Source organism: Echeneis naucrates, chromosome 6, assembly GCF_900963305.1.
Source record: "Echeneis naucrates chromosome 6, fEcheNa1.1, whole genome shotgun sequence".
Classification (NCBI taxonomy): domain Eukaryota; kingdom Metazoa; phylum Chordata; class Actinopteri; order Carangiformes; family Echeneidae; genus Echeneis; species Echeneis naucrates.
In genome coordinates, this window is record NC_042516.1 from 4,583,870 (window position 1) to 4,603,235 (window position 19,366).

Genomic DNA, 19,366 nt, shown 5'->3' on the forward strand with positions numbered 1-19,366 from the left:
AAATGATAAGATCCAGGCCAAGGTGCAGAGACAGTTATGGCTGGTTTGTTCTCCAAATATCTGACATAGTTTAGAGGCAGAAACACAGCTCCTGTGGAGACCATGAACTCATGTGATTGCTGAAAGGAGCCTATAGATCCTATCGGGAAAGGCTCTTTATCTGTGTTCTGCAGCGCCTCCTTGTCTTCCTTTTCCTCCCTCCCACCTATCCTCCCACCAAACCCTGTTTGACTTGGGCTTTCAGATATCCCAGTTAGACTCAGGCAGCTTGGCAGGTATGTGGTTACCATGGGTTGAATTAGGTCATGGGACCAATGACTTCTCTGTTTGTGCACATTGACCTTGTTAAGAGAAATGTTTCGTTAAAGAGGCATCCGTGTTCTTTGTGCACCACCGGCCTGCTCCTTTGCCTCCCCTCAGACCAACTTAACACACCCTTCCCACCCTTGCTGTGCTCCTTTGGGATGGATCTCAAACCTCAGAATTCATTGCATATTTTCCTCTCAGCTTCCAGTCATGTTCGACAATTTCAAGAATAATCAGCCTTCCTTCTTTGGGAGGAATTCCGCAATCAAAATAGAATTTGTAGACAAACTGATGAATGATGCAAAGAGTCATCAGAGGATTTGAGATTCATGTCCTGTGTTTTTTCCTCCCTTCATCTGAATAACTCCCTTGTGTGGCTCTGTACAGATGAGTTTAGTCCCTACATGGGCAGGAGGACTTCCAGCTCTCTGTCTCTAACCAATGGAACAGCCTCTCCCAGACTCGAGCCCTCTGGATCTCAATCTGCACCTCAGAGGAAAAGGCTTCTGAAGGCGCCAAGCCTTGCTGAGCTGGACAGCTCCGACTCTGACGTCAGTATAAGTTTGTTTGTGTTTATGCACCTTTGTATTTTCACTGTAGGGGTGTGTGATCTCTGGCATGTGGGGGGCAAATACTTACTGTGTTGCTTATGTATTTCACATATTCAGGATGAATTTATTGGGCACAAATCAGCCAGCAGCTCCAGTGTGGCTACATCTTTCATGGATGATACATCCCCGGAGTGTGCACTGGGGAAGAAAAGTGAGTCAGACATTATTTTTGCAGCCATGTCATACTTCAGTCCCCCTCAACTAAACACTGACAGTGATTTATTAGTTTTAATATTACAGCCTGGCCAGCCCTGTTCTTATTTACAAAGTCTGTTTAAACTCTCAAGTACTGCCCTTCTAATCTGCCTTCTTTTTCTCACTTGTACATTTCTTGTCTTTGGTCTATCAACACCAGCTCCTCCCATGTTCCTGCCCATCTCCTCAACACCTCAGCCAGAGAGGCGTCAGACCCCCCAGAGGAGACACTCCATTGAGAAGGAAACCCCAACCAATGTACGACAGTTTCAGCCCCCATCCAAAAAGACCTCCAAGTCTCTGGTGAGTCAGATATATTTTCCTCCAGCACATGTCCTCACAATGGGTTAGGGTTAGGGTTAGATAAAAAAAAGATAAAAAGATAATTCCTTAAAGTATATAAAACTGTTTATTAAAGCTCCAACATATTAAATTGAGAATGTGTGCTTAATCAAACAAAGCTTTAGCATCAGAGCAAAATACATGTTTTTCTGCTTTTTGAGCTTCTGATGAGAGCCTGGAAGGTTTTTAACTTCAGTCTGGTCACAGTGATTCTGTTTAGTAATTTAATCAAAGTGAGAAATAAAGGGAGAAATGGAAAGTGGGGTAGATAAGGGGACATTGGGAAATGAGGAGGGAGTGAAACTAAACAGATACTGTCCATTTCCCTCATCCTTTCTTTGTGTGATGTTTGTCTGTCTGGATTATGTTACTGTCCTCTCATATTACCAAATGCAAACTGCAGGGCCCATTCTCATCCTCTTTCCCACTGACACACTCACAAGCACAAACACCTTAACCTTTTCTCATTCAGGTTGGGAACTTAGCCTCATTTCGTCCCTGGATCCCCTTCCTCCTCCTCTTCTTCTGCCCTTCTCCCTCCACTCTCCACCTTTTGCGGACCTCCTACCCTATTGAGGCATTTGCGTTGGGGTTGATGAAGGCAGTTTTTGCTCTGTGCAGGAGTGTTTACGTCAGTGGAAGACATTCAGCCAAGGTTTGCCAGTCTGCCCTCAGACCATCCTGGCAATAATAACTGTAGCTACCCATCCTCTTCTAATGCTTCCTACTTCACTAGAGACCATTCGACCTCAGTAGAGCAGTCTGCTGATGGTAGACTGAGTACAATGAACTGTGATCACATACAGACAAATATCATTCACTGCATTGTATAACATCTTAACACTATCAACACATGTAGAAAGCCACTCCTAAATTACCTGAAATCTACCCTAGTGTAGGACCATAGTTTTTTTAAGTTTATCTAATTTTAACCAAAAACAACATATTTTGAAGTCCCATTTTTAACTTTTCTTTTTTACTGCCTGTGTCTCGTCTAATAACAAAACAGCATACTGCCTGTGAGGAGTCATGAGATGCGCTTGAAAAGTGCATTACCATATTCACCAGTGGTCAGTCATTGACTCATGATGTCTGCTAGTCATGGCACCCTTCAAAGAGCTTTACAACAACCATGCAACAACATCTACACCTCTTCATGATCATTGTCAGTGTCTTCATTTACCATACACGTTATTATTTACATTGTGCTTTGGTACTTTAACTCACCTTAAAACAATTCCTCACTTTGTTTAAGATAGTGCGTGTAAGGTAAAAGTAAAAGCAGCAGGAATATGGATCCAGCAAAGTTTTTTTTTTTTTCTGAATCTCAAAGGGATCGTTTATTAAATTTTAAGTCAAGGGGAGAAGGATACGTTGTCCAATAACAGCTCAGTAAGTATGTTTTCTGCCAATCACCAAGCAATTACACTACAAGGTGACAGCAATGCAAGTCAGTCATTTGAAATTGTTAAATGAACAAAAAACATATGAACAGAGACAATATGAAAGTAAGAAAAGCATTGTCTGTGAAATCACTACACCTCTGTTTATGATACACCTTAAAAGTTAAAGGAAAATGGAAAAAATCAGTTTAATTGTTTTGTTCATCGGTCAGTTCAGATACTGACGTGTATATTTCAATCATATGTCTCAATTATAAAGTTGTAATGATGAATATATGAGCATTGTGCTAATTCATTATGCTCAATGAATGAAAGGACCAGGATAATGAAAGGCCAATGTAAGTCTAATATTCACTCTGTTCAAAAACACCAGTTCCAGCAAAAGAAACTCAACAACTAAAGGCTTAATTTCCTGAAAACGCCAAGGAATGTGTTTCACAATATTTACTCTGAAATATAACACATTGAAAATGGCACAGAAGCCAACTAAAAATGTAAAACATCCAGCTGTATAAATGATTATTGAAAAAAATAATTGGACAGTTTGACAAAAATCTCTTGCTTTCTAGTTTGTTATTCTCTGCACTTCAACTGAAAATGTGTCCTCCCATCACTCACATCTTTTGCACATTATTGTTGTTGTTGTTGCTGCTGCAGGAGGAGTTCTGTTTCCCTGTTGAGTGTCTGTCTCTGACAGTGGAGGAGGTGATGCACATCAGGCAGGTGCTGGTCAAGGCAGAGCTGGAGAAGTTCCAGCAGTACAAAGAAATCTATAATGCCATGAAGAAAGGAAAGGTAACCTGACTCTATCATTGGTTGCATGGGGTTGTATGTTTCTCCACTCTGCCCTGAGTGGCAGAGAAAGAAAAAGATTGTTTGTGTCAACAAATTGATCTGCTCAAATATTTGATTCTTATCTTTATCTCTTTTTTCTTGCAGCTCTGTTTCTGTTGTCGGACCAAAAGGTTTTCCTTTTTCACCTGGTCTTACATCTGTCAGTTTTGCAAAAAGTAAAGTAAATCACTTTAAAAATTTGATGTTAACCACTTACAATGTTTGCTGAAATGATCACCATTTCCTTATGATTCTCTCTCATCTCCCTGCAGACCTGTGTGTTCACAGTGTTGCAAAAAGGTAAGTTTTATAACAACAACAAAAACAACAATAATAATAATAATAATAACAATAGGACCTACAATAGAAGAAGTCCGCCAGAGCATACCTTTACAATTATACATGTTCTAGTGCAATCGAGTGTCTCAGTGTGCCAGGTACTTATGAACATAAATATCTTCATATAAAGACCATGATCATTCATGAAATGTCCAATTAACAAGAAAAAATTTTAATTGTTTTATTGAGTTGAAACTTCAGAACAGTTGAACACAAATGAAATAAGTGTTTTAAATCCAAATACAGACACAATGAGTCATAACTATTTACAGAAAAGCACAATTTGCAGAAAGACAACAGATGCACTAAGTAAACTATTTACAGAGTTCTTCAGATTATTATTATTATATTTCAGTTACAGTAGCGGCTCTGTGGTAAAATTTGGGACAATTCCTGTCCACGATGACACACAGGCACTTTACATGCCTCACACTTTCCATATACCCTGCACTTCCTGCGCCCCTCTGTGGCTTTTGTTGAGCCAGATGCCCCCTCTACAATGACAACAGGGATGTGTTGATAGCTCTCCTGCAATGGTTGTGAAGGCACTCCACAGAGCTCAGCTGTCATCTGCTCCTGGAAGACCTGGTGTGTCATCTGCCACTGTTCCAGTCTCCCACACAACTCCTGGTGGAGTATGTCGCTTCCTGCTCCTTCCCAATGAGTAGTAGAAGCCAATCAGCTTGTCCAACAGATCAACTCCCCCCATAAAGCAGTTGTAGCTCTTCACAGCTGATGGTACTGGCACCTCAACTGCTGTCTGTTTTCCCCCAACCTTGCACACTCTTTTGACAGTGTCACTTGAGAAGGCAGTGTGCAGAGTGGAGCACAAACTCACATCCCTCGTGTCCATCCACTTGATGAAAATAAGAGCTCTCTCTCTCATCCATCTGAATGTCCCTCGTGGAGAGCTTTTTGTCATTGCATTGATTTTGATTTTAGGAGCGCTGAACAGTGCTGGGCTGATGTAAAAACATATCACAATAAAAGTGAGTATTGTGGGGCGTAATCATCTGTGCCTTTTCTGCTGTCACTGAAGGCATCTTCAGCAGGGTCACTCATATGAATGTTCCAAGTGATGGCGAGGAACCGAACTCTGAACATTACCCTCTGAGGATAAGGTATTTGGAAAATGGAAGGGCTCGCCAAAATTCTCTTATCTTCGGGATCTTCAAAATCCCCATGTACAGTGTGAGCCCAATGTACTGATACAGTTCAGCCTCTGTGAGCTCAGTCCATTTGAACTGTTTGCCTGCAAACAGTTCAAGCTATGTCTTTTGCTGTATTTTTATTTGTGTTGGTGTACAGTGTTTTGACAGGAGCATGGTCAAAGTACGTCCTGAACAATTCAGCTGGAGATGGATTGTCTATGCACTTCGAAAGAAGTGGCTGCACACCTGGTCTTTTGGGCAGGAAATGTAGTAGGGGATGTGGCAAGTTGTCAGGCTTATTTTCACTTTTCCAGCCAGTGAGTGTATCTGACCTGGAGCACTTGCCAGTATGACTACTCTGTTTGCTGGAGACCTCAGTTTCCTCATCCTCAACATCATCAACACTGCACACAGTTTTCAGCATGAGAGTAATATAATAATTATGCATAGCTGGCATGAAGTTCTTAACATACAGTATATTTTACATTTTACATTTACTTGTAAATGTACAGATATTGGATCGTGGGTACTCCCGCCGGTCTTCACTTAATAATAGTATTAACTTAATTATTGTAGCCACCTTTCATGGAGATCAAGGAAACACCACAATACACAGAAAAATAAATAAAATGGCAAGAACTCTGTTTAAAATATTAAATTAATTTGAATAGATGCAATTGAATTTAATAAAAATAGAATTTAAATGGTTGAATATATTATTATTCTTAATAATATATAGCCAGTCATCTGTTAGTTGCTATCATCTTCCTCCTGGCTGTTTTCTCAACCACAAGAGTCAAGTCCAAATATAACCACGATAAAAGGAAGACTTACAGACTTACAGTGTATAACACTTTTACAAACACTGAACTGATTAAAAGCTTATTTCAGATTCAAATAATGAGGTTCTCGTGAGGTTTCAGATAAAGGATATTTTGCTTCAGTATTTCTTTACTATGCATCTTTTTATTTGCATTCATACCCTCTCCCTCTAACAGATGCGGCTTCCATCCAAACCCTACTCCAGTTTGCCCATCTACTCCATTGGCTCGACCAACACTCTCCCTGGGGAGAAGATGAATGCCATGGCTGTTATTGGAAAAACGCTCTGCGTGGCTGGGGGGCCAGGGCCATCAGCAGTGGGAGGGGCCACGGAATCCCCACCTTTGAAAAGAGACACAGCAGCAGTTTCTAAAGGAGCTGGAAAAGCTGCTGCAAAATCTGAAAAATCTTCCACTAACACTCAGCGCCATGGTATTCAGAAGACCATGTCCAAGTAAGAGCTGTGAACACAATTACTCAAATATTCAGATTTAAATTCTATGTATGTTGGGATCTAGAAAAAGAAGCTGCTGATTTCATTAGTATTATTATTACTAGTACGTGGGATTTGTACATTGGCCTCCAAGACAGAAAGGCCATAGATTACAGAGAAAAGGCAATATTCCAGAATCAGCTGGCTCCATGGCCCTCAATCCTCAGCCTGTTTCTTTTCAGCCTATCCTTTTCATCAGTACACTGTCACTGCCATCTATTGAATCAAAAATGGCATTTAATAGATCAGGAAGTCAGGTTTAATTTATACACTGATGAGCCAATTAAGAATCAAGAAACTCTCCATTTTAACACCTTGATTATAACAACAAGAAGGAAATGCACTTATAGAATAAGCTATTAATTTAATGATATTGATGCTGACAGTACTGTTGATGATGTGCATGTGTTTACTTCCCAGTCCAGAATACACTGCTGTAGCCCCATGAAATGTAACGTAATTAATGTTAATCGATCAATGGAGATTTTAGTCACTGTGTACCGAGGGGAATTTCAACACTAATTATTCTACAGTATTATTCTGTGTACATTACTACAATTATTTGATTGCTTTTTTTTTCAGACACATAATTAGCTTATGATCTTTCGAGCAGTATTCTGGGTTTGTTAAAATCAACATCCAAAATACAACATATACAAATATGAGACTATTTTCTGACTCTGCTGAAGCCATTTGTGAATTTCCCTTCCCATTTCTTCTCTGTTCAGGTTCTCGAAGCACGGCTCTTTAAAGTCCCATGAAGAACTTGAGCTTCCCCCTGAGCTGACAGAGGACTGGGCCAGCATGGAGGTGTGTGTGGACTGTAAGAAGTTCATCTCTGACATCATTGCATCGAGCAAGCACAGCCTGTCACTGGCCACCAAGAGGGCACGCTTAAAACGCAAGACCCAGTCCTTCTACTTGTCCTCCCCTAAAGGAAGGGAGGACTACCGACCTTCCGAACGAACAATCAACGAGATCTGAAACTCACTATGTCTCTGGCTGCTTTCAGCTCCAATTGCACAATAAGAAAAACTCCCTGGGAACGAATCTGCTATTCATGCAAACTTCAGTCAGATAAAGCTGTCAGAATGGCAGATTTGAACCTTGGTTATGGACAATGTGGTTTCGTTGCTGTGTTGTGATCATTGTGTACAGCTCCTCCTTTTCTTTTTTTAAGGTGACATAGATCCTTTACTCTCCAACCACAGTCTTTTAAGGGGCCAAGTGGATGAGCACCCTCTTCCACTTTCTGCTGGCACTAAAGCATGGTCCACCTCAACTCACATTCAAATCAATAAGCACAAGAGTGAAGAAGGACTAATGTGTGTTGGACTTTCTCAGGCACTACACTGTAGGAGACATGAGGCCTGCAGAGAGATGATGCTGTAAACTGACTTGACACTCAGTTTACAACTGAAACTATAGTATATTAAACTAAAGGTTTTATATAGGTTTTAATTTTTCTACGTGTGTGTACAGTAAAAGAACGTTTGATCAAAACTCACTATTATTTTTATTTTGTTAAAGTCTTTGTTTTTCATCTCTTTTTAAAAAAATAACAACTGTTTTTATGTGGATTTTGTGCCAAATGATAATTTCCTTTTCAGCTTAATCTCATCCATTATGAACAGTGTTTTCTCCAGTGAACTTCCGACAAAATGACATACCTGGACTGGACAGCGCCAACCTGTCAAAGTGTTTCCAAATCAGACAAATTCCTATTTAAAATCAAATGTTCAATAAGATGATGCAAAGCATTTTTCAAAGTCGATGTTTGTTTAAAGGAAAACATACAAACTACCCTAATCTGACCTAATATAATCAAATCTAATCATCAGGACTGGTTAAAATAGTTAAAGTGTGGTTTGATTAACAGTGGCCTGGTGATAAAGCAGTGGGGGGGGGGGGGGGGGGGATTACAGAAAGTAACGTGATTTGTAGGAGCATGTGAAGCTGGTGGAGGGTCCTTATAAAGAAACAATCTCATTACTGTTATCAGATTTATGTTGCTGAATCCTGGTTGGTGTGTCAGAACTTGACTGTTTTCAACACAGTCACAGCCACTTCAAACAACTGGCAAGGGAAGCAAGACAGAATAACCTAAATGATCCAATTTTAGTCTTTTTATCACATTTGAAGCACATTGGATGACCAACATGTTCATGAACGCTATTCTCATTTTGAATAATTATTTTTAATTTGTGTCTGTGGTACCATGTTGTGGCCTTTCAATCATTTACATGAAATAATTGCTTTTGTCTTTGTTAAATGTTTTTCTTAAACTGATTTTGACTAACCCTAACCCTAACCCTAAACCTGATGTATGTCATATGTTAATTACATAAATCCTTTGGTAGATTTCTGTTTTTTGTTTTTATCATGTAAAGACTAATAATGAAACTCATTTCATGTTTTGTGCAAACTCTCAGTACAGGCAGCAAAAACACGTTTAACACATCCAACAAGTCTCAGTGTAAAACTTTCATGGTTTCTCCTCATCATTCTCTCTTTGGGCTGAGACTATTTTATTGCTCATCACATTCTTTATCTTCCCAAGATGTTTCTGCCTTAAAAATTGCCTTTATGGTCGCACTTATATGTATCTACTGTTAATGTATATACTTTGTAGATAAGTTGTGTGTTGCTTTAATGATATCTCAACAGTGGAACTGCTGTAGATCTGTGTCTCTGAGAGGACCACAGAAAAAAAACCTCACAATCTGACTGATGGTATCATGCATGTACTACAGCGTAGCTTGTACCTTCAGTCTGTATTACCTACAAGCTGTAACTCCCTGCAGAGTTTGCAACTAATAATGACTACAAGAATAAATGGGAAAGAGATAACTGTCCAACGCCTCGTTTTCCTCTTTTTCATGTATTTAAAATGTGAGAAACTGATTGTCTCTTAAAATGTCCCTTGAGATAGATCAGTGCAGTGCTGGTGGGGTTTGTAAAACAGCTCTGGATTCAGTCTGAGGCCTAGGATAGTATGAGACCAAGGGTACAGACAATAATAATAATAATCTAACAGGTGCTGGAAAGTCTGAGTGGCACACATTGCATTTGGGCGAAGATGTAATTTTTTTATGCTGACTATGCTTTGTTCAAAGAGATTGAAAATTGCTTTTGGAAATAAAGAAGAAATATTTAAATAAATTGAACATAACGAATCAAAAACAGTCTTTCAAGTTGTTTCTCTTGTACAACCTGGGATATGTCAGGCCAGCTCACCTTAAATTAATATTTCTATTATCTCATCCATAAAAGGAAACCAGGAAATGCAACCATTGTCAATAAAGTTGTCTGAGAAAAAAAAACGTCGTCACGGAGTGTTACCATGGTGACACCTCAACTCTTCCACTTGCCCACTGCCGGTTGTTTTTATGTGTAGAAAGTGAACCAGTCATGGACTAAATTTTATTTAGCCTGAATGAGATTTATTCGTACGGAAAGAGCTAAGTAAGTCATTTTTTTGAAACAGAAAGCTCGCTAGCGACATGCTTCTTCGACATATATATGGCGCTAACTGTATCGCATTGAATCGATTACGAGACATTGAATCGTAATATCGTAATATTTCCCCAGTTTTGGAACTGCTGCCTAAACTAGGCATGGCATTTGAACAAAATGTCTGTCATGTCTCCATAGGATGTGTTTATCACAGCTGCAGAGTGTGAGACTGGCAGCTGTGCTAGAGGACTGCTCAGACCAGCTGGCCATCCTGAGACACACTCTGACGGTTCAGATGAGCAGGGAGCGAGGAGCACCAGCAGCACAGGTGAGCTTCACTGTGTGTGCCAAGTTTACTGTCCACAGAAATATCAAGAGTTCTTCATCTTATTGTGCATTTCATCAAGTAACTGTAAAAATCGAATGAAGAATATGCTACTGCTACTTTGTGGGTTTGTATGTGTGCATGTGTGTAGGAGAGAGCAAGGCTGGCAAAGCTGAGAAGAGACTGGTGAGTAGTTCATCGTAGTGTGAATAAAATACAGAGTGCTTAGGGAATAATAGACAAGCAAACATTATGCTGCATCTACCTTTGCTTTCTCTGACTAGTTTGTCTGTCTTTTTCCCTGCAGTCAGTACATCTGGCAGCAGATTTTCAATCTGCATTTGGAGCTAGACGAGAAGCAGAGTTTCCGCTCTATCCTGCATTTGGTGGAAGAAGTGGAGCAGAAGAAGGAGGCTGAGAAAATGCGAAGGTATATCCCTGCATCATTTGGCCTCTATATTAATAAGATTGCTGTAGCAAATATGATGTTTTTTATTGCAACGGATTTATATTATTAAGGTGCTATGTTATCGTGATGTTACCATGACAATTCACAGCCTGGGCATAGGAGGGGTCCACCCAATAGCAGGCCACATGAAGTTGACTTGAGGTGTCACTAGGGCACAGGTGGTAGGGGTTGGTAATCAGGCAGAAGCCACACAGTTTTTCAACCATTCGGGCGGTTGTTTGTTTTCAGTAGTTTTTAGTTTATTTAGTTAATTGTTAGTTGTTTAATTTACAGTTAACACCCGGCCTTTGTTTAAGCTCCATATCACCCTGCAGCATCTTCAAAATAAACAATTTTAAATGCACTGAAGACCTGTACTGTCAACTGCTTCACACGTTGGAAAGGGCTCCACACCATCCCTCACTGGCAGGTTTTGTGTGGTTCCGATTGCCTTTATAAAGACAGATAACTGGAAAGGAAAACAGAAGGAGAAAAAAAAGAAAGGATTCGGTATTGTGTCAATTATACATATGTCTCTCTACCCAGGGAGGCAAAAAGGCAGCTGGAGATAAGACAACAAACTCTACGGACACAACAAGATGAGTTCAAAGAGAAAATCAAGCAACTGAAGGTGAGAACTTCCAAACACAAACTATTACCAAAGTGGTTTGCCTGAATGGTTGTTAGAAGTGAATAAGAATCTAATCATTGGGTTGATCTGATGCTTTTTTGAGAACCAAAACAAACATAATAGTGAGCAGGTCTTTGAAAGTGTTATGTTCAAATAAACACTTCCCCCTCAGGAATTGAACCAGGTCACCAATAACCTGAAGCAGCAGATGAATGAGCAGTCATTACAGATTGCCGACAGGCAGAAGTTAATGGAGGAAGACACTGAGCTGCAACTCCACCTGACACAAAAAAAGACCAGAAAGACTGAGAAGCTGCTGGAGGACCAAAGGGAGGTGGGTTCATCAGGGAGGTGGAGAGTCCATCCATTCCAATTCTGGCATGGTCTAAAATAAGCTGATGACCACTGCAGTTACATTTTCCTTTTTAATTATCTTTGTCTTTGTCAGCTGCTGGAGAAACAGCTGAAAGTGGAGGCGAGTGCTCATGAGGCTTCTCAGAAATTCTTGCAAAATCAACACAAGGTAGCATTACTACTAATATGAGGTTATTATTGTACACAGAACTATAGTTATTATAGTATCCTGTGATAATCACTCATTGATGTAGTTACTCTTTAATTAGTTTATTAGCTCACTAGCTCTGCTGAAGTTTAAGTTGTAGCATGTGGTCTAATCTATGTTTGTTGCTTTGGCTGGTAGTTCAGTCTAAGTCCAGTTGCTGTCCTATATGTAGCAAATTGCCTCACTGCCAGTGGCAGTCATTGTACCTGGTGTAGATATGGTGTGGTGCTATGACCTTGGTTTTGAAAAAGGATGAATGATTCTACAATTTTTAGTGTATAATTTCACCATTAAATATTTAGGCAACCAAACAGAACCAATGCAATGTTATAGTACCATTTTAGGTGTAAATAATCTTCCATATACCATGCTTTCACATCCTTTTGAATACCATGCATTTTCTGTTACTCTGCAGTGAACATGTAAAAGACATGGGCCAAAACACTAATGTTAAGTTTGGATGCTGTATAGAGGAATACCAACTATCCAACCAATCATACCAATCTGATTTGCCTGAAGACTGTATGACTATACATGTATGCTTGCTTCTCTTAACCCTGATGAGGTATGTTGCCCACGCACACATTATGTGTTGTCAGGAGTGGGCATAACACACACAAAAGGTGATCACCTCATTGAAAACTGCCTCATGGTGTTGCTGAAGAACTACTCCATTGAGCACCCTTAAAACATTTTGTTCATTACCAGTTGCTCAGAATACTAAAAATGTTGTTTTATTCTGTTTAAGTCTTTCTGGTGTGGGACCAACTTTATGAGGTGGTTTCAATGTACATCCAATTCTTCTTTGAGTTAATTAAACTTTTGTTGATCTTTGCTGAGACGTCACTAACTTGAACTCAACAACAGTTGCTAGTTAAACTCCAGGAAGTTCCATTTTCGTTGAATCTGTACTAACATACTTAGATTTAGAGAATCACTGCACTACATACTTGTGTTTTCCATGCTACGGTACAGTATTGTACTGTTGAAGTAGTTGGTTTTGCAGAAGCAATTATCACTGATATTCATCAAGTGCTGCAGTTGAATGTAATGTTGTTATGGTTATTGTTGACCAGGAGCTGCAGCAGCAGCTGCAGCTGTGGCAGCAGCGAACGAAGCAGATGCTACAGGAGAAGGAGCAGCAGCTTAACAATGTGCGCTGCAAAAGAACAGTGAACTTGGACAAACTGTCACATATGAGGAGGAAGGTGAGGAGCTCCCAGTGCCGATGCTGAATAGGACACAAGCTCAATTTTAAATGACCAATGACTAGATGCTAATTTTTAGTTTAGGGAGATGGAGCAGGTGGTGATGGAGGACAGGGAGGAGCAGGAGAAACTGTGCATACAGCAAGCAGAGGCCAGAGCTGCTACCAAGGTGATAACATCCAATCAGAACTTAGATCCATGAGCCTTAGCATCATGGTCAGTTGGATTAAGAGCCGATTGTTTAGTGTGTTAACCCCTGTTTCTAAACCCTGGCTTGTGATCTTTGACTTGACAGCTGCAGGCCTGGTGGAAAGGCTGCATGGTCCGCAGAGGTCTTGGCAGTTTTAAAAAAACACAGGATAACAAGAAAGGCAAGAAGAAAAAAGATGTGAAGAAAGAGAAGAAAAAATGAACCTTCCACCTTTATTGAAAAATTATTTTCATTGAATTACAATTAAAGGTACCACCATTCGTGACCAGTATCTCTATCATCATTAAAAACATGTTAATAATTTGTGATCATTTGAAAATTTTGACTAAACAAATACAAATGAAGAACTCTCATACAATATTTAAGAATAATACAAGAAGTAGAAAACAGCATGTAAAGGTCATCATACTGTACATGAGCATATCAACAGGCAGAGTGGTAGCATGTTGATTTCTTTCAGGCTGTCTTAACTGTTTGACCTTTGGCTACAATTAAACAGTTAACTCAGTGCATTAAACCATATCAAAGATATACATACAAGAAATCACGACTAAGAATTCAACTGTGTGTGACCATAGGCCATACATTTAAACATGAGTCAGCATCTTTGTCTTAACTTGATAAGGGTTTTAGTCAGAGCATTTCACTGGCAATTAAGTAATATACAATTTGTAAATTGTACAGTGAGTACAAACAATACATGTCTGTGAGCAGATTAGATCACCGGATATAAATACCAGAGGTCAACCAGTCAGAGAACTCAATAGAGAGTCATTAGAAAGTGATATCAATGGGAGAAGTTGTTGAAAAAATTTTCAGCGTTCCCAACTTTATGCAAGACGAATGAGTGGAAGACCTGGCATTGTTAAACAGGAAACACCATAACTCACTGTAAAAAAAAAAAAGCAAGTCTGTCTGACAGACAACTCAAAATGTTTCTCAGAATACTGAGTTTATATTCTCACCCTCCCAGAGGATGGTGTTTCTGTGTGTGTGTGTGTGTCTATATCTGAGACAGCTCTGTGCAGCCAGAACTTCAAAATTGTGGCTCCTTCTCTATTTCAGTTGGGTGGATCTGCTCAGTGTGCATGTAGTTGTTGTCCCCAATGATGACACAACTGAGATGTGAGTCAATAATGTTGATGCTTGGGTTTTCTTCAGGTGAAGAAAGCCGACAGTGAGGAAGCGGAAGGGGAGATGAAGGGGCCTGTGCTGTCCCCTGCTGTCCGTGGTTGCAGCTGCTCCTCAGTTTGTCTGTAGCCAAGAACAAATGAACGGTTGTTATTCTCATAATTACTGTTATTATGTTTTTGATATAACTACTGAAAAAATGCAAATAAAACAACATAGCATGATATAAATATCATCTTGAAGAGCTTAAAGTACTTCACCATGCAGATGGAACACAGAGTTCTGCATTAGAAGCTGACTCTCTGTCACTGATGAGGAATAGGCTTCATTCCCAATGGCACAGTCGATCAGGGTGGAGTTGTTGATGTTCAAAATCAAAATGGTGGACGGAGGACTCAGGCGCACCACTGGTTAAATGCCAGGAGACATTGTGAAGGGAAAAAGGAAGAGAATGTGAGAATAGGAAGTTGTTGTTCCAGAATGATGTAACAGCAAAGCTACGTCACAATGATGAATTTACTGATCACATGGAAAAAGTTAGTTCCACTGGGCAGCCACAGCAAAGAAAGGATTTGAGATTAAGAATTTAACACCTAGTTAACGATATCCTTGCATAAAATGATAAAACTCCTGCATGTTTCAACATTTGGATTTAATTATTATTAAAAGTAAAAGAGCACATTAAAGGAAAAGTCTAACATAAAAACTAACCTTGTGTAGTCTTGTCCTCTGTGACCTGGGGACTTTTAGCTGTAAAAAAGACATTAAAATATGTCATTTTAATTAATTATACACTTTGCCATGCAAGCTTCCATCTCGCAGTAGTACAGCAGTACAGTCCACAAAGAGCAGATGCGGTGAGTGTGTGTGATAAAAAATGGTTTCACCTGGACAGTACTGGTCCCATGGCAGAGTGTCTATGGGGCAGCAGAAAAGCTGGCAGGCTCTCCTGCAGCTCTTCTGTGCCAGCCTGTGAATCACCTGGATTACTCTGTGCATGCTGGAAACTTTAAAACTCAGCACCTGGGGCAGAAGACAAGCACTGAGACTTCAAACACTCTTACTACCACCCTTCAAACAACCACATACTCTCATAACTGTTTTCTAGTTCACGGGAATTTTCTTTTTCAGCTGGGGAAGTTCTGTCGTTAAACTTAGGTAACAGGTGAAGTACTTTGGAGCTAAATGTTTTAATGCAGCAACCCAATAGACGATATTCACTTTGTTATTATTCTGTACATACATACATATACACACACACACATATATATATAAATATGTAAGATAGTGGCGAGCTGAAACACATTTAAAAACTGTTAACAGTGACATATAGATATATGATTCCACCTTCAGGTCAAATATGAATAAAAGCTCACTTGGTTCATCGGTGTCTTCTCTTTGATGGCTGTGAAAGGGTCAAACAGAGGCAGAGGGTCTGGGCTGTCCATCTTTAGTGTAGCAGAGATATTATTCTGATTAAAGCTCAACTCCGGCGATTAAAGTTTTATTCCTGCGGCGCATGCGCATTTTGATGTGGGCGGTCCATGGGTCAAGTTTCCCAGAGTGACAGTCGTGTAGGTGGCTCTATATTATTCTGTCATACAGTGCAAATGAAAAATAATATTATAGTATTGGGGGTCACGAAATAAGTATAATGCATATGGTCTGACTGCATATGCTAAAATTATTACCACAGTTACTATTATTTTCATTCCAAATGTTCATTTTTTATGTTTGAGGACATGTTTTGTCCATTGATGTTGTTTCTTCTGCAGCTCTACTGCAATTTTTTTCTATGAGGGTAAACTACGAGTAATTCCACGTTTGGATGCATTTAAATACTTTTGGGCTTTAAAGTATACAGGTAAACTTGAATAGAAGATGAAAAAAGCGTGCGACTGTGATCCCAGTTAGTAGTTTCACAGAAAGACCGGTGTTGATGTAACAGTACAAAAAAAAAAAAAGCTAAACTATGTTGGCAAAGAACAACTTTATAATGAGACCAATACAGTGATCTTAACTCATCAATGAACATTCAAATAAGTATGGAGGCAGATAGTGATAATTCGTTTATAGTACACAGTAATAAGAGGAGAAAGAACATGTATGTTGCACTGTTTCATTTTGCGATTTACTTCCTGAATTGGTCAGAGGTAAGCAGTGTACACTATGATGGGGATGGTTGACACCATATTTGTACCATTAACAGGAAGTGCTTCTCTGAGGATGTGGTATAAATGAGATGGTTCCTTAAATATGCCACTTGAGTTGAGCTTACTTCCTGTAGCTGTATCTACTTCGATACTGCTATATACAACTCATTAGAAGTATGTAAAAGACAATAAGGCAAAATTATATAAATGAGGGATTGGCTTTAGTTTGAGATTTATAGTAAAAAGTGCTTTTTCAAACTACCTGGAATAATGAAAGACCTTTGGGCTAACCTTTACCATTTCTAAAAATAAAGATGAAATGTTTTATCATTCAATTAAATGTCTAGCAACCAGATTGGCTAGATTTATCTAAAATATGAATTCTAATATTACAAATAAAAGACCTGGAGACAAAATGTCAAGAGTGTAAAACTGTGATTGATTTAACAAATTAGGGATAGTGAATAGTTGAGTTGAGTCACAGTTGGAAATAAACACAGAAACCTCTGTCGTAAGATGAGCTATGTTTACAAGAAGCAACTGTAATGTCATGAGTATCAGTTTTGAAAAAACAAAAACAAAAACACATTTTCCAGGGGAATTTGACGACCACTGCCTTGTTGATGTAGATATAACGTTATTGTCATATAAATGTTTATTAACAATAACAAAAACAGACTTGAAAATGAGAAACTGAGTGAAATGTTCAAATGTACAACAAAGCATGTAAATGTTATAAAGCAATTTTACACAGAGTCACTAAACTAGAGATTAGATCATATCAGCAAATGCTTCTTCTGGCCAAATCATGAGGGCTCTTTGTGGTAACTCTATGATTATAGGGCCAGTAATGGATGAGTTCAGTAATATCAGTAATACACAAAAAAGTCTCATGCAGATGTATAGCTGCTGTACAGATAAAACAAGGAACTACTTGGGGCTCAGAACTAGACTGTCAGGGGAATCACTGTGGGCTGACAAAATGAACTCCATAGCTCCGTCCCCTCAAACAAACAATGGACAATTTGCAATTTCTATAAATATTTTTTCATTTACATGATGCAATGCTCATCTAACTATAAAACTATAATAAGAATTAAATTTGTTTAGTAGTAAGTTGTAGGTTGTGGTTGAGACTATTACTGAAGAATAATCAAAAGAGCAGTGGAATAAATTCATTGTTGTTAACGCACAAATTCAAACTTAGACAATCAAGTTACCTCATGTTAAATAAAAACCATGGGGATCGATGATTAGTTATTAGGTAATCATTTTTATAGTTCATTGTCATTTCCATGAGCCAACTGAATATCCTGCAGGTCTGTTCCACCCACAGAGCACTAGTCCATAGTTACATCAGATTTTCTTGACTGAGAAGGACAAGAGATAAGGAATTTCCAGTGTATGACAAATAGACAAATATGACAACCACATATATACCATGCCACATATCACCAGTGAGAAAAAAAGTTACCAATGTCACTCAGTCAGAAACCTTTAATGGGCTTAATGTGTAAATGAGCAGAAGTCTTATAAAGTGGTTTACTTTAATGTGACAATAATGAATTAATACACTTTTTGATTATTTACTGTTATATAATAATGATAATAACAATAATTATTGTTATTATAATAATTATGTTGAAAAATCAACATCAACATGACCATTTTCAGATTCCGTACATTTTTCTTTGGCCTTTATGTATTAGATAGTGGTCCCACAAACTTATTTGACGAGCTTCTTGGTAATTTTTTGCCAAGGTAGAATTGTCTGTCTCTGTCCTCACAGTTTCATTTAAGTTCATCAGATAATTGAGATCAGATAAATTTATTAAGGTTAAATTATTGCTTTTAGATTTAAATCCTTTTAAAGTGTAAATGTAACGTATGTACGTATTTATCCCAAAACAAAAAAAAATCTCTATGTTCTTAGAATTAAGTTACATTAAAATGTATAGAGGCCATAGCATGCAAAAGTAACTTTTACTGAACTGCTTCTATGCAAACACCCAGTATCAGAGTTCCTCTAATAGTTCCGGATTCTTAGTTTTACATACTATAGGGATAACGAAATCAGGATTTGTAAATCTTACAAATCTACATGAAAGAATGGGCAATTAGCAAGTTTTGTTTTTGATTTGAGTCAACTCTATACTTCAGTCTGACAGTAATCCCAGGCAGTTACCGAGTACGAATATTTTGTAAGAACTCATCCTAACATAACTCGTAATGACACTGAGACCATTTTACATGCTTTTATCTCATCCCGCCTAGATTATTGCAACAATCCTTTTACTTGCCTGAACCAAAAGTTTATTAATTGACTTCAGACTGTACAAAATGCAGCTGCCAGGATTTTAACCAGGACAAAGAGGCAGGCTCATGTTACACCTGTTTTAGCTGGCACCCAGTATGTTTTAGCATAGATGAATCTCTTCGTGGTCTTTCCCCCTGCAACATTTCTGACATTTTAATACCCAATGTTCTCTAAAAAGTGCTCTGTAAATTAAGTTTCTTCTTCTTATTATTATTATTATTATTGTTGTTGTTGTTGTTGTTGTTATTGTTGTTATTATTATTATTATTATTACATACGTTTGTGCGTAGTCAAAAGCTGTTTCATTTTCACTTCAGGTCACAGAATATAAATAAGATTTATAAAGAAGAAGTTTTTTCCCCATACGCATCAACTTGACATGCTAGAGTTTTACGAATCATATGTAATTCGTTATCACGGTTAATCGT

At 38.6% G+C, this 19,366-nt stretch overlaps 3 protein-coding genes across 7 annotated transcripts in view; 2 read left to right on the plus strand and 1 right to left on the minus strand.

The window, feature by feature from the left end:
- Positions 1-8,382, plus strand: part of spire1b (spire-type actin nucleation factor 1b) — a 37,315-nt gene extending 28,933 nt beyond the window's left edge. For 4 of the 5 annotated variants that reach the window (XM_029505188.1, XM_029505189.1, XM_029505190.1 and 1 more), the window contains 8 exons: positions 694-857; positions 975-1,068; positions 1,273-1,415; positions 3,515-3,652; positions 3,797-3,867; positions 3,964-3,991; positions 6,180-6,457; positions 7,225-8,382. In XM_029505188.1, coding sequence (XP_029361048.1) covers positions 694-857; positions 975-1,068; positions 1,273-1,415; positions 3,515-3,652; positions 3,797-3,867; positions 3,964-3,991; positions 6,180-6,457; positions 7,225-7,480 — 1,172 coding nt within the window. In that variant the 3' untranslated portion in view covers positions 7,481-8,382. Of the gene's footprint in view, positions 1-693; positions 858-974; positions 1,069-1,272; positions 1,416-3,514; positions 3,653-3,796; positions 3,868-3,963; positions 6,458-7,224 lie in introns of those variants that run through there. The other variant, XM_029505191.1, reaches the window with a different exon arrangement.
- Positions 8,383-10,151: 1,769 nt separating this feature from the next.
- On the plus strand, positions 10,152-13,538 carry LOC115045588 (dynein regulatory complex protein 9-like). The gene is made up of 9 exons (XM_029505352.1): positions 10,152-10,280; positions 10,429-10,463; positions 10,585-10,707; positions 11,272-11,356; positions 11,529-11,690; positions 11,805-11,879; positions 12,995-13,126; positions 13,206-13,295; positions 13,422-13,538. Exons 1-9 carry the CDS (start codon positions 10,152-10,154, stop codon positions 13,536-13,538), a joined length of 948 nt encoding a protein of 315 aa, XP_029361212.1.
- A 54-nt stretch (positions 13,539-13,592) lies between these two features.
- LOC115045428 (uncharacterized) lies at positions 13,593-15,929 on the minus strand. Its single transcript, XM_029505103.1, has 5 exons — positions 15,845-15,929; positions 15,356-15,491; positions 15,180-15,218; positions 14,729-14,875; positions 13,593-14,591 (listed from the first exon to the last, which is right to left on the minus strand). The coding sequence occupies exons 1-5, from the start codon at positions 15,914-15,916 to the stop codon at positions 14,374-14,376; spliced, it is 612 nt and encodes a 203-aa protein (XP_029360963.1). The 5' UTR covers positions 15,917-15,929; the 3' UTR covers positions 13,593-14,373.
- Positions 15,930-19,366: the final 3,437 nt, after the last annotated feature.